Source organism: Vipera ursinii, assembly GCF_947247035.1.
Source record: "Vipera ursinii genome assembly, chromosome: 5".
Taxonomy (NCBI): domain Eukaryota; kingdom Metazoa; phylum Chordata; class Lepidosauria; order Squamata; family Viperidae; genus Vipera; species Vipera ursinii.
In genome coordinates this window covers 2971162-2984843 of record NC_139518.1, presented here as the reverse complement: position 1 = coordinate 2984843, position 13682 = coordinate 2971162, and the positions used below count along the sequence as shown (strand labels likewise).

The following is a 13682-nucleotide window of genomic DNA, read 5'->3' as shown; positions in this document are numbered from 1 at the left end:
CTCTAGTGTTAAGTAAGGGAATTAACGAGAGTTGGAAGTCTCAAGAAGGAAGGAAGGAAAGAGGAGGAAGAAAAGACGGGAAGAAAATAGAAGGAAAAAAATATAGGCAGGAGAAAATAATAAACAAGAAAAGAGAAGGGCCTCCTGGCTGCAGCGCCTTCTGGCTGCTCAGTGGAGCAGAATTAACAGTTGGAAGTCTTTCAAAAAGGAAGAAGGGAAAAAGGACAAAGGGAAAATAAGGAAAAGGAGGAGGAATAAGAAATAGAAGAGGGAAGCAATCTTGAAATGAAGGAGAAACTTCCTAACGGAGGACAACTAACCCGTGGAACAGCTTGCCACCAGAACTGGTGGGCGCTCCATCCCTGGAGGTTTTTTTTTTTTTAAGAAGAGACTGGACAGTCCCTTGTCTGAGATGGTTATAGGTTCTCCTGCTCGAGCAGAGGGCTGGACTAGAAGACCTCTAGGGCCCCTTCCAGCTCTGTTCTGCTCAAGGGAGAAGGAATAGGAAGAAGGAGAAAAAAGACGAAAGAAAAAAAATTAAAAAGATTAGGGAGGAGGAGGAGGAGGAGGCCTTTGATCTCCAACGGTTGGAGAAGGTCACCAAGTCCTCGGCTTTCATAAGAAGAAGTCAGCTGGACGCAAAGTGAATCACAAAGGAGAACTCCCTTAAACTCTCTTAATGCTCAGAGGCCCGGTGAATTGCTTCCGCTTCGTGGCAGCCCAATCTTCAGATCCGAAGGACTCCATGATTTCTCTCGAGATTTATTTGTCAAACCTCCGGGCTGCTGGACTTGCAATGATTGCTGGAATGTTTTACAAGAGGGGAAAGATGACAATGTGTATCACAAGTAGATCTCAACGACCGGTCGCCCCAGCAACCGTTTGAAGTTATAACGGACACACACACATACAAACACCCCACACAAAAAGCCACCTGGTTTTGAAATTCCAAGGTCGGAGCTCCTTCCTGGTGCCCTGGCTGCAACTTTGGTGCTCAGCAAATGGACACCCCCCCATTTGTCACATAGTCATAGGGTTGTGATGTATAACTGATTATGCTTTAAAAAAAAGGACATTTATTTCTGGTTTCTAGCAAAAAGTGGTCATAGCAGACACTTGGTTGACTTAACAACCGAGGACAGAATAGAATAACAGAATAGAATAGAATAGAATAGAATAGAATAGAATAGAATAGAATAGAATAGAATAGAATGTAACAAAATCAGAATAGAATACAATACAATACAATACAATGGAACACAATAGAATGTAAAATAGAAAATTAGAAGAGAATATAGAATAGGACACAATAGAAGAGAATAGGACATAACAGAATAGAAAGAATGGAATGGAATGGAATATAGAATATAGAATACAGTAGAGTAGAATAGAAAATTAGAATAGAATATTTATTTTTATTTATTTTATTTTATTAAATTTATATACCGCCCTTTCCCGAAGGACTCAGGGCATTTAAAACAACCAGCACAAAAGTTAAAAACAAATTAAAAAAGATTAAAAGGTAAAGGTTCCCCCGCACATGCGTGCTAGTCATTTCCGACTCTAGGGGCCGGTGCTCATCTCCGTTTCAAAGCCGAAGAGCCAGCGCTTGTCCGAGGACGTCTCCGTGGTCATGACTAGACGCCAAAGGCGCACGGAACGCTGTTACCTTCCCACCGGAGTGGGTCCCTATTTTTCTACTTGCATTTTTTACCTTGCCTTCGAACTGCTAGGTTGGCAGAAGCTGGGATGAGTAACAGGCGCTCACTCTGCTACACGGCACTCGGGATTCGACCTGCCAAACTGCCGACCTTCTGATCGACAAGCTCAGCGTCCTAACCCACTGAGCCACCGCGTCCGTTTTTTTTTTTAAAAAAAAAGATTAAATCATCCATAAAATTAAAAACCCCAGTTAAAAATTCTCAGCCTGGGCCGGAGAGCTCAAAGAGCCAGGTCTTCAGGTCTTCAGAACACCATAGAATAGAATAGGACAACAGAATAGGACACAATAGAATAAGAATAGATTAAATAGAATAGAATAGAATATAGAATAGGTTAAATACAATAGAGAATAGAATAGAATAGAATAGAATAGAATAGAATAGAATAGAATAGAATAGAATAGAATAGAATAGAATAGAATAGAATATACAGGGCTTTTTTTGTAAAAGAAAAAGGTGCCGGAACTCACACATGTCATACAACCCGCCTTGCCTACCCTACAAGGTTCCATCCAAAAAAGGTGCCGGAACTCCGTTCTGAGCGTTCTATGAGAAAAAAAGCCCTGAGAATATTAGAATATAGAATACAATAGAATGTAAGATTTTGCTTTTCTCCACATTGAAACTCATTCTGTTGGATAGGGCCCATTACAGAAAATGTGCTGAATTGTAAATCAAAGGACTACCTATATACTATGATGCGGCCACCTTATCTCTAAATATCCGTGCGGACATTCTGTTCACCGTGTGATATGTTCCTTGCTTTGCACAATACAATGAATCACAAATTACTCAGATGCCATTAAAAAACAGGGAAATGGAGGAAAAATATATCACCCGGTATAGTCAATCATCTGTGCAAATACAGCTAGATAATGTAGGAATTCTCCAGCCGTGATAGTGTTAGTATTCTCACCTTCTTTGGAAGTTATATCGAAATGAACTTTATTTTCTTTAAAGGGAAAAAAAATGTATGTTTATCCATATAAAATCCATATAAGGAGTGGTTCCTGGAATTGGTTCTGCCCAGGGGTAGGCAAGCTTGGCTCTTTTCTGACTCGTGGACTTCAACTCCTAGAATTCCTGAGCCAGCCACACTGAGGGGAAAGGAAGAGGTTTCCAAGCTGAGCCATGCTGGCTGAGGAATTCTGGGAGTTGAAGTCTGCAAGCCATGAAGGGGCCATAGTTCCCCCACACTGGCTCAGGAATTCTGGGAGTTGAAGTCCACCAGTCATGAAGGGGCCATAGTTCCCCCATGCTGGCTGAGGAATTCTGGGAGTTGAAGTCCACGAGTCATGAAGGGGCCATAGTTCCCCCATGCTGGCTGAGGAATTCTGGGAGTTGAAGTCCACAAGTCATGAAGGGGCCATAGTTCCCCCACGCTGGCTGAGGAATTCTGGGAGTTGAAGTCTGCAAGTCATGAAGGGGCCACAGTTCCCCCACGCTGGCTGAGGAACTGTGGGAGTTGAAGTCTGCAAGTCATGAAGGGGCCATAGTTCCCCCACGCTGGCTCAGGAATTCTGGGAGTTGAAGTCCACGAGTCATCCAAGAGCCCAGGTTGCCTACCCCTGGTCTAGTATTTGAATGAAGAAAAGGATAAAGGTTACACCATAGCAGTCTTCTAGTATCTCAGGGGCTGCCCCAAAGAAGAGGGAGTCAAGCAATAGCGCCTGAAGGCAGGACAAGAAGCAATGGATGGAAACTAACCAAGGAGAGAAGCAACCTGGAACTAAGAAGGAATTTCCTGACATTGAGAACAATTAACCAGTGCAACAGCTTGCCACCAGAAATCGGTGCTCCAACACTGGATTCTTTTAAGAACAGATTGGACAGCCATTTGTCTGGAATGGTGGTTTATAGGGTCTCCTGCCTGAGCAGGGGGTTGGACTAGAAGACCTCCAAGGTCCCTTTTCAACTCCTGTTATTGTGTTATCTAGCTTTTCTATTCAAACTGTCCGGAGTTGTCAAATGCTTTGCTGAAGTCGAAGATGTATTACCTCTCCCGGAATATCCCCAATCTACTAAGGATTGCAGAATCGACTACCGCTACTGCAATCTACAATCTACTACTAATTGTTCAGAACAGGGGAGGACTTTAATCTGGCAAGACTTGTTCTTCACAAATCCACAATGGCAGCCGATAATTAGTGCCATTTTGAAAAGGTTTACACTCCTCTTTTAAGAGCTGATCTGCAACCTTTCCTGCTATTGACGTCAGACTGGATTGCAATTCCTCCGTTTTTGGGTGTGCGGGGGCATTTGTGTATGTGCGGAGAACGAGATATTTGTCCTGGAGACATTGTAGTCACGTCACCTTTTCTCCAGATAAGGTGAGCTGTTTCACAACCTTAGCAACTACAAGAGTCTGCATTTATCCAGCCTGCTACTCGAGAGAGCCTGGAGTCCTCAAATGCTTTGCTGAAATCAAGATATATTTCCCTTTCCAGAATACCACCCACCCCCCGTCTACTAAGGAAATTGTTCAGAAGATTGGAGGAAGATTAGCCTGGCAAGCAGGGCTGGGGAATTCTGGGAGTTGAAGTCCACACATCTTAAAAGTTGCTGAGTTTGAGAAACAGGAGGGTGGACGATCAGCAGGGCCCTTCCGTGCTGGGTGGATAGAAATTTCATGCGGACCTGAAGCTTAAAATTCAAAGCAGAGAGTCATCTACTGTTGCTAAGCCGAGGCCTTCCCAACGATGACAACCCAGTGAAATACAGCTAGTCCTTCACCTATGACCGTAAATGCACTTCCAAACTTATGCTGCTAAGCCAGACATTCGTTGAGTGTGTTTTGCCCCATGTTACAACCTTCCTTGCCGCCGTCCTTAAGTGAATCACTGCAAAAAGTGCAAAAAGTAAGGTTCTACATTTAGGCAGGAAAAATCAAATGCATAGGTATAGTATAGGTGGTACCTTGCTCAATAGTAGTAACTGTGAGAGGGATCTCGGAGTCTTAGTAGACAATCACTTCAATATGAGCCAGCCGTGTGCTGCAGCTGCCAAAAAAGCCAACACAGCGCTAGGCTGCATTAACAGAGGGATAGAATCAAGATCAAGTGAAGTACTAATACCACTTTACAATGCTTTGGAAAGGCCACACCTGGAATACTGCATCCAGTTTTGGTCGCCACGGTGTAAAAAAGATGTCAAGACTCTGGAAAGGGTACAGAGAAGAGCAACAAAGAGGATCGGGGGACTGGAGGCTAAAACATATAGGGAACGGTTGCTGGAATTGGGTATGTGTAGTTTAACGAAGAGAAGGGTGAGGGATGACATGATAGCAGTCTTCCAGTATCTCAGGGGCTGCCCCAAAGAAGAGGGAGTCAAGCTATTCTCCAAAGCACCTGAAGGCAGGACAAGAAGCAACGGATGGAAACTAGTCAAGGAGAGAAGCAGCCTGGAACTAAGGAGAAACTTCCTGACAGTGAGAACAATTAAACCAGTGGAACTCCTTGCCTCCAGAAGCTGTGAATGCTCCAACACTGGAGGTTTTTAAGAAAAGACTGGACAGCCATTTGCCTGAAATGGTATAGGGTTTCCTGCCTGAGCAGGGGGCTGGACTAGATGACCTCCAAGGTCCCTTCCAACTTTATATATTATTATTATTATTATAGTTGCTCAGTTAGTAACACGGTGGGTTAAGTGAATCTGCCTTCCCCCCTTGAATTTGGCTTTTCAGAAGGTGACCACATGACCCCCCCCCCAGGGACACTGCAACCGTCATAAGTACGAGTCAGTTCCCAAGCGTCTGAATTTTGATCACAAGGCTGCAATGTTCGTAAGTGTCAGAAACGGTCAATGGTCCCATTTTTTTCCCAATGGTTTTTTTTCATCTCCAAACGGTCACTTATCAAACTGTTGCAAGTTGAGGACCCCCTCTATCGAGGGGCTATTTGGCATTTTGCATCCTGTGAAATCACAATGCACTTTTTTTCCCCCCAAACGTAAAATTTTATTAAGAAATCAAAATATTAACAAATCCGGTTGTATTCGTACATGCAGCTTCAACACATCAAAGCAACACAGATCTTGTCACATACACGCACTGGGTGTACCTGCCATAAATAACATTCTCCTCTGCTGCAGGTACCTATAATTTTTTTTTTAAAAAAAAGAAAAACCAAGAACCAAGGTGTGAATTTTCTCGTAAATAGAGACCTGTGCCCTCCGTTAAGCCAGCCTCCCAAACAAAAATTGGGCAGAAATCTTCTGCTAAGTCTGAAAAAGGGAGTGATCTACCCTCCCCCTTTCTTGTGGCGAGGGGAGGGGAGGGGAGAAAAAAAATCACAAATTAAAATTTCACAATCCTGCGCATTAACTGGTCCAAAGTACACGGACCTTTTTTTTTCTTAAAAGGCCAGCCCGGCTGTCGAATTGTTTGAACAATGAATCTACCCAGCGAAGAACATCGTCGTCCGTATTTAACACGCAGTCCAGTATTGAGACGGGATACTAAAAAAATGGTGCCACGTCAAGGGTTGTTGTTTTGTTGTGTTTTTTTTTTCACCCGTGGCTCTTTCACACTCCCGAGACTCACGCTCTTCGCACGCCGTTCACAATCGTGCGTGTCGGCTCCACCCCAAACGGTCATTAAAGCTGGTTTGCACTTGTTCACTCATCCAGTGGCCCGCTTCAAAAAATTACCTGCATTTGTGTGTGTGTGTGTGTGTGTGTGTGTGTGTGTGTGTGTGTGAAATGCAGAAGTTGGGCTTTAAAGCAGGGGTGTCCCACCTTGGCAACTTTTTTAAGATTTGTGGACTTCAATTCCACAGGAGAAGACCAACAGTTCCTGAATTTCGCCAGCTGCTGCAGCTACGAAACAGCCTCCAAGGGACACAAGACAACGTAATAACACAAACCCTCCCCACCCCACTCCCCCAAGAGAAGTTAAGAAATCCTGGCTGCTCAGCTCCTGGCCAGGCCTGCAGCTGAGTGCTGGACTCCACTGCTAAAAGATGTATCTTGAGCATGTACAAAGTTCTCCCCATCTCTGAGCCCAGAGTTTGGGCATCTCTTGACCGAACAGAGTCTTCTGGAGGATGAGAGCATGGGGACGATGGAGGCCAGCAGAAAGGAGGGGGAATGAAAGATTGCAAAGGGATCCAGAGCTTGCCTAAGATCACCCCCTTCCCCATTCTCAGCTTTGAAACCCCCCAACCCCACAACTGAACCTCAAGCTGAGTTGCAGTCGGGTTTCCAACAGTATGACTCTAAAAATGCTCTGGTTAAGAGGGGAGGGGGGGGCGTGTCGCTTGATCCTTGCACACAGCTCCCCCCCCCCGCCCCAATTTTGCAATTCCAGCAAGGCCACTCCCTTGACCCTCCCCACCCATTTCTGCAATGCCCCCCAGGTCACTCCTCTGAGACCACCACCACCATCACCAATCCATCTCCTGGCCAGCATCTGTCAGATCTGCTGCATTCACAAGCTTCTTTTGCAGGATCGGGAAACGCCCAGAATTTCAAACCACACCTCAGCCATGAAACTCGGCTTTGTAACTTGGGCAATAATGTCCCTCTTTGTGCCCGGGGTTCTCCGTCAAACAGACCGCTTCCCCCCACCTCACACACACCCCGTTTGGAGAATTAGGCCAGGAAGAAGAAGTATTTATCGGCTTTCATCCATCACTTGGGCGGCAGCCTCTGGAGGTTTATTTGCAGGAGGCGTGGTGGTGGAAGGAGACTGGAGGGCCCAAGCTATTTGTTTGAAGTGGGACAACCCTGTTTCGGTATGTGGGCCTCTACCACAACCTTCTCGAGAAAGCAGGGATCGGGGCCCCTCTGAGAAGCAGAGCCCACGGTTGGATTCAACCACAAAGGCCGTCAGTCTGCATTTGACAGAGCTGAGAACTCCGCCACGGTCAAACACGCGGAATGACCTTGCGAGAGGAGATCCACGACAGTGTTGGGTTTTACTGGTGCCTGGCTGTATTCTGTACTTTACGTATCACTGTATCTTGCAGGAGTAGGCTCCTAATCCCAATGAGGTCTGTAACAATTCGCCATGGCCAACTCATCAGGGCGAGCTCGCCACAGCCGACTCGTCACGGCCAACTCACCATGGCCAACTTGTCATGGCCGACTCGTCATGGTTGACTCGTCACGGCCGACTCGCCATGGCCAACTAGCCATGGCCAACTCATCACGGCCAACTTGCCATGGCCAGCTCATCACAACCAACTCACTGTGGGACAGCTCGCCACGGGCTAACTTGCTGCGGGACAATTGAACCATTCAATTTAAGTATTAACAAAATAAATATTTTAATTTTTATCATTCACATGTCATCTGTTCTTTAATGATTTCATCATTCATTTTTTGCATCCTTGCTTTAATGGTTCCATTCCGTCGTTTCTTCAATATTGTAGTGGAACTCTTGGCCCATGGCGAATTGCCTGTGGCGAGGTGGCCATGATGAGTTGGCCATGATGAGTTGGCTGTGGCAAGTTGGCCGTGATGAGTTGGCCATGGCTAGTTGGCCGTGGCGAGTCGGCGAGTCGGTGGGGTGGGTGGGGGTATAGCTGGCAGGGCGGTTCCTCCCCCCAAGAAAATGTTCTCAAAGAAGCAAATCTACACAACACGCTATCTATATATATATTTGAAGTTAGTAAAAATAAAAACGAACTCCGGGATATGAGAGAAAATTCATCGTTTTTATTTTTACTAACTTCAAACGTCTACACCCGGGATTCCAGTTTTTAAATTTAGGGTTAGGGTTATAGGAAATGCACCCATATCTTCACGCACTCCCACATACGCGTATACGCACACTCAACAAAGCTAGAAATAAATGTCTTCGCTTTAGGACCAGCCTCCAGCTGTAAAGCACATCACAAAAAAAGAGCGTGTAAAAACCATCTCGCTGTCCAATGTGGGGTAATCATCCTTCACCTGGCTGACTCCCCCCATCTCTTCAAGTTTTTTTTCCCCCGTATCCTTCAAAAGCCCCAGAGGGGAACAAATAAAATATGACAAACACACACCCCCCGCAAAAAAAAGAAAAAGACTCCGATTTTTCCAATCGTTTCAACAAACCCCTTCCCTGCCTCTTCCCCCGTCATCGCCCTGCTTTCTTTCAACTTCGTGAGAAAGTGGGAGGGGGAGGGAGAAAAAAATCGGAGAAAATTTTCCCCCGGGATCTTTGGCGATCTTCCTCCTTGACCGAAAATGGGGTGAGCTAAAGGATGTTGGCTTTTTGGGAACAGGACAAGTGTTTATGGACCAAATCCCACATCTTGAGCAGTTCGGGTGGCTGAAGTTTATGGACCACCAACATGCTTTTGTAGAAACAAGGTTCCTGGTTCATTTTGCTGTTCTTGTTTTTCACCAGCCCGAAGGTTTTGAAGCCGGTGTGAGCCACGGGGGTCACCTTGAGGTCCTCGAGACACATCCCCAGGTAGACGTCGTCAATGGGGTACAGCTCCCGGTTTTCGGAGGCGCCGTGGAGACGCTTGGCCAAGGGGCCACCCATCACAAACCCTCCTCCGCCTGCATAGGACGGGTAGTACGTCTTGCCGTATAAAGAGTTGGGGATGTAGTATTTGTTCTCCTTCTTGCGAATCGGCCTCGCCTTGACCAGGACGTCGCCCACAAAGAGGTCCCCTCCTTTCTGATCCTTCAGGTACTCCAAGATGTTCTCAGGACTCATGAAGACATCGTCGTCCCCTTTGAAGATGTACCGGACCTGGTGACAGTAGATGTTGAACCACTTGAGGAAGTGAACTTCCTTCAAGGTGAGGTTGAAAAAGGTATCCAGGAAATCCCACTGCAAGATGTCCCCGTAGATCCGATCCTCGTACTCCAAAAGTTTCTGGTAGTTGGGACGCTCCTCTTCTTTGGAGGCAATGCCCAACAGGAAGAGGGTCTTGATTTTTTTTCCGTCCAACACGCGCTCTTGACCCCACGTCTGACGGATGGCTTCTCGGCGATCGTGCTGCGTTATGATGGACTTGACCACAATGAGCAGGTCGATCTCGCCGCTGCACTTCTCCGGGTGGTTGATGAGGATGGGGAAGTAGCGACAGTGACGGTAGTAGAGAAACTGCTGGAAATGGGGCTCCAGGTTTTTGAACCAATCCTCTTTGGTGAAGTTGAGGTTGGCCGTGCAGTTGGTGGCCTTGACGTCCCAGGATGTCACCGCCTTCTCGGTGGCTTCGACGACAGGCGGAGGGACGTCCACCTCCTTTTTCCAGAAGTTGTTGTTGAGGGACATCACCTCGTCCCTCTTCTGAGTTTTGATCGTTTTCTCTTGGGAGAAAGCGGATTTCTGAGGCTGGCTCTGAAAGAATTGGTTGGGAACGCTGCCTTTTTGCAACAGCATCACAGTTACTACCAGCGCGAAGGAGAGGAGGACGCTTTTGTACACGGTCTTCTTCCTGGGGTGAGGAAAAGAGAGAGGAAAGAATCGAGGTAAACATCTAGCCAAATGTCGCTGCAAACGTAGAATCCTAGCGCTGGAAGGGACCTCGGAGGTCTTCTAGTCCAACCCTCTGCTCCAAGCAGGTGGTCTTATACCATCCCGGTCAAATGACTCTCCACTCTATTTTTTTTGAAAACCTTCAGCGATTGGTGAAACGTTGGACAGGGCCAAGAGGACTTGGATCATAAAATCCACCCCCACTTCCCAGTTTGGTGAATTTGTTTCAGCCATTTTGCGTCGTTTTTCTTAGGAGGTTGAAGATGCGAAGGTTTCATCGGGATACATATTGGCAGACGCCACCCCAGATACGACCCCAGGCTTTTCATCCATGGATTGAAAAGGGTGGGAGATTCACTATCTTGTCCTCAAACCGTATTGGTTCCAAAAATGGGGGCCTGCCAAGAGACAGCACAGGGTTGGACTTGCCTCTGCAAGCAGACACCACTGTAGCAGCGTTCCAACATCTCAGGGGCTGCCCCAAAGAGGAGGGAGTCAAGCTATTCTCCGAAGCCCCTGAAGGCAGGACAAGAAGCAACGGATGGAAACTCATCAAGGAGAGAAGCAACCTGGAGCTCAGGAGAAAATTCGTGACGGAACAATTAACCAGTGGAACGTCTTGCCACCAGAAGTCGTGGGTGCTCCAACACTGGAGGTTTTTAAGAAGAGATTGGGCAACCGTTTGACCGAGATGGGATAAGGTCTCCTACTTCAGCAGAGGGCTGGACTAGAAGACCTCCAAGGTCCTAGGATTCTAGAAGGGAGGGAGGGAGGGAGGGAGGGAGGGAGGGAGGAAGGAAGGAAGGAAGGAAGGAAGGAAGGAAGGAAGGAAGGAAGGAAGGAAGGAGAGGCAATGGGTGGAAGCTCCTCAGAGGGAGATCAAGCCTAGAACCAAGGAGGAATTTATTTTATTTTATTTTATTTTATTTATTTATTTATTTATTTATTTTATTTAATTTGTATACCGCCCTTCTCCCGAATACATAAATAAATACAAAAATTAAGAACAGATTAAACCATAGTGCCCAAATACAATAAATAAATTACTTAAAAACAATAATTAAAACCCCAATGAGAAATTAACCAGTGGAACATCTTGCCACCAGAAGTTGTGAATGCTCCAACACTGGAGCTTTTTAAGACATTGGGCAGCCATTTGACCAAGATTGGATAAGGTCTCCTACTTGAGGAGAAGGTTGGACTAGAAGACCTCTAAGAATTCTAGGATGGATGGGAGGGAGGGAGGGAAGAAGGAAGGAAGGAAGGAAGGGAGGGAGGGAGGGAGGGAGGGAGGGAGGGAGGGAGGGAGGGAGGATGACCCATATAGGATGACCCGCATAGGGTCTCCTGCCTTAGCAGTCGGCTGGACTAGAAGATCTCCACGGCCCCTTCCCACTCTGTCATGCCGGTAAAATAAACCCAGCACGGCAGGAGAAACCGCCAGGTCTACAAGGGAAACGGTAAGATTTTCTTTCAACAACCGATCAGACCCACAATCCCAACTGCAAACGTACACCCTTGCAAGACACTCAGCCATGGCAGAAACTGTCTTCGGCCTCCGAGATTGATGCCCTCCGCCCAGATGGGCACTTTGCCCGAGCCGGTCCAATTTCCTCCCTGATTCCGGCTAGCTCCCCCATCAATTGCCAAGGGAGACAAAGGACAGTCAGGCTTCTGTTTGCAACCTGGGGCTTTTCCGCAAATAGAGAGAGGCCTGTTTCCTAGCTGGCATCCCCCCCCCCCCAATCGCCCCCACCACGCTGGGCAAGAGAAGAAAAAAGCAGAGAGTTTTTTTTCCCCTCAGCTGCGTAGTCCGGATTGTGCAGATTGTGCAAGGGTGCCAAAACCTAGCCATGTGCATTTCCCCCCTTTCATTCCAGAAGGGGCCCTGGAGGTCTTCTAGTCCAACCCCGCCCCCCAGCTGGGGAATTCTGGGAAGAGCCTTGGTGGAGCAGTGGGCTAATGCCTCCTTAAGTAACCCCAGCTGCCTGCAATCAGTGCAGGTTCGCATCCCACCAGGCTCAAGGTTGACTCAGCCTTCCATCCTTCCCAGGTAGGTAAAATGAGGACCCAGATTGTTGGGGGCAATAAGCTGACTTTGTAATAATGCCGCTTGGGGTGTGTGTGTGAAAGCCCTAATAAGCAGGCATATACATAGAATGAAGGCGACTGCTAAGCTTGTAAGCCGCCCTGAGTCTTCGGAGAAGGGCGGGATATAAATGGAATTAAAATTAAAAAATAAATAAATATGAAAGCCCACACATCTGAAAGTGGCTAAGGTTGAGAAATATTGCCTTAGAGCAGGGGGTCTTTCAAACGTGGCCCTTTTGTGACGTGTGAACTTCAACTCCCACAATTCCTCAGCCATGCACAGGTGGCCTGGCTGAGGAATTCTGGGAGTTGAAGTCCACGGGTCTTAAAGTGGCCACGATTGGAGACCCCCGATGTGGTGGGAGGCCCAGATGACCACAGGCCATTTCCAAACCCTTCATTTGCACACCATGCAAACGGGGTGGGCGAACATGCACACGAGGCAATCAGTGACGGCAGTGCCTGTGTGAGGCTTGTGGCGCCGGCGCTGCCAGGCCCGGATCGATGCCGCCCAGGTGCGAGGATCGTGCTGTCACCCCGGCGAGGATTGCGCTGTGGCCTGCAGAGATGGTTCTCCAGTGCAAGGATCGTGCCGCGGCCCACCTGCCACTTGCAGTGCTCCCACCGCCCACTCAAGGTTCGTGGCAATGCCGCCAACCGCACGATACTAGTGGCGCTGCCACCTCCTGCACAACACTCACGTCAACGGTGGCACGAGGGGAGTGAGCACGCGCACGTGCTACTCACACAGCCCAGCAGCGAAGAGGCTGTGGCCCATAGGTCGGGGACCTCTGCTTTGGAGCTTGAAAAAAAAATCAACTAGCATGGTTTCCCAGCAACTTAACTGTCTCTTAGATCAGAGATCCCCAATCTACTGGCCGCAGCTCACTACAGGCCACACACACTCACGTCTCCCTTGTGCCGGCGCTACCCTCAACGCAAACCTTGGCCTGATTCTTGCACTGGCGCTAGCCTTGGTGTGACCCTCGCACCAGTGCTAGCAGCCCCATTTGCAGAGCACGCATGCTCATGGCCCTGTTCAGAGATACGCTCGCACAGCTACATGTGGGCGTGGGCGCGTGCGCACGTACAGGTCTGTCCCTATCTCTCCCACCAGTCCACCAACCCAGATTTAGAGGGGAGATGGTGACCCGCATCGCACTCAGGGATGGAAGCACACCAAGCCTTTTCTCGACGTGAGTTGGCAGACCAAATATTGGGACCACTAGCTCCACTCTTGCAGCATAAAGTGGAAACGATCAGTGGAACTGAGAAGCAACTCATACCAAGCACGTTTACGCCCGTCCTACGTCACCAGTGCCAAATGTGGATGCTTACAACAAACCGTAAGCGAAAGTCAGTCGCCATGGAAGTGAGATGTTTGAGGAAGGTTGCTGGAGAATTGAGATGGCTAGAGAAAGGACGCATAGAAGTAATCGGAGACCTCAGGC

General features: G+C 47.8%; 1 protein-coding gene across 1 annotated transcript in view; it reads right to left on the bottom strand.

The window, feature by feature from the left end:
• Positions 1–8488: 8488 nt before the first annotated feature.
• Positions 8489–13682, bottom strand: part of B3GNT7 (UDP-GlcNAc:betaGal beta-1,3-N-acetylglucosaminyltransferase 7) — a gene marked incomplete at its 5' end in the record, with an annotated part of 37715 nt that continues 32521 nt past the window's right edge. The window contains one exon of the mRNA XM_083364921.1: positions 8489–10099. Coding sequence (XP_083221047.1) covers positions 8902–10099 — 1198 coding nt within the window. The 3' untranslated portion in view covers positions 8489–8901. The remainder of the gene's footprint in view (positions 10100–13682) is intronic.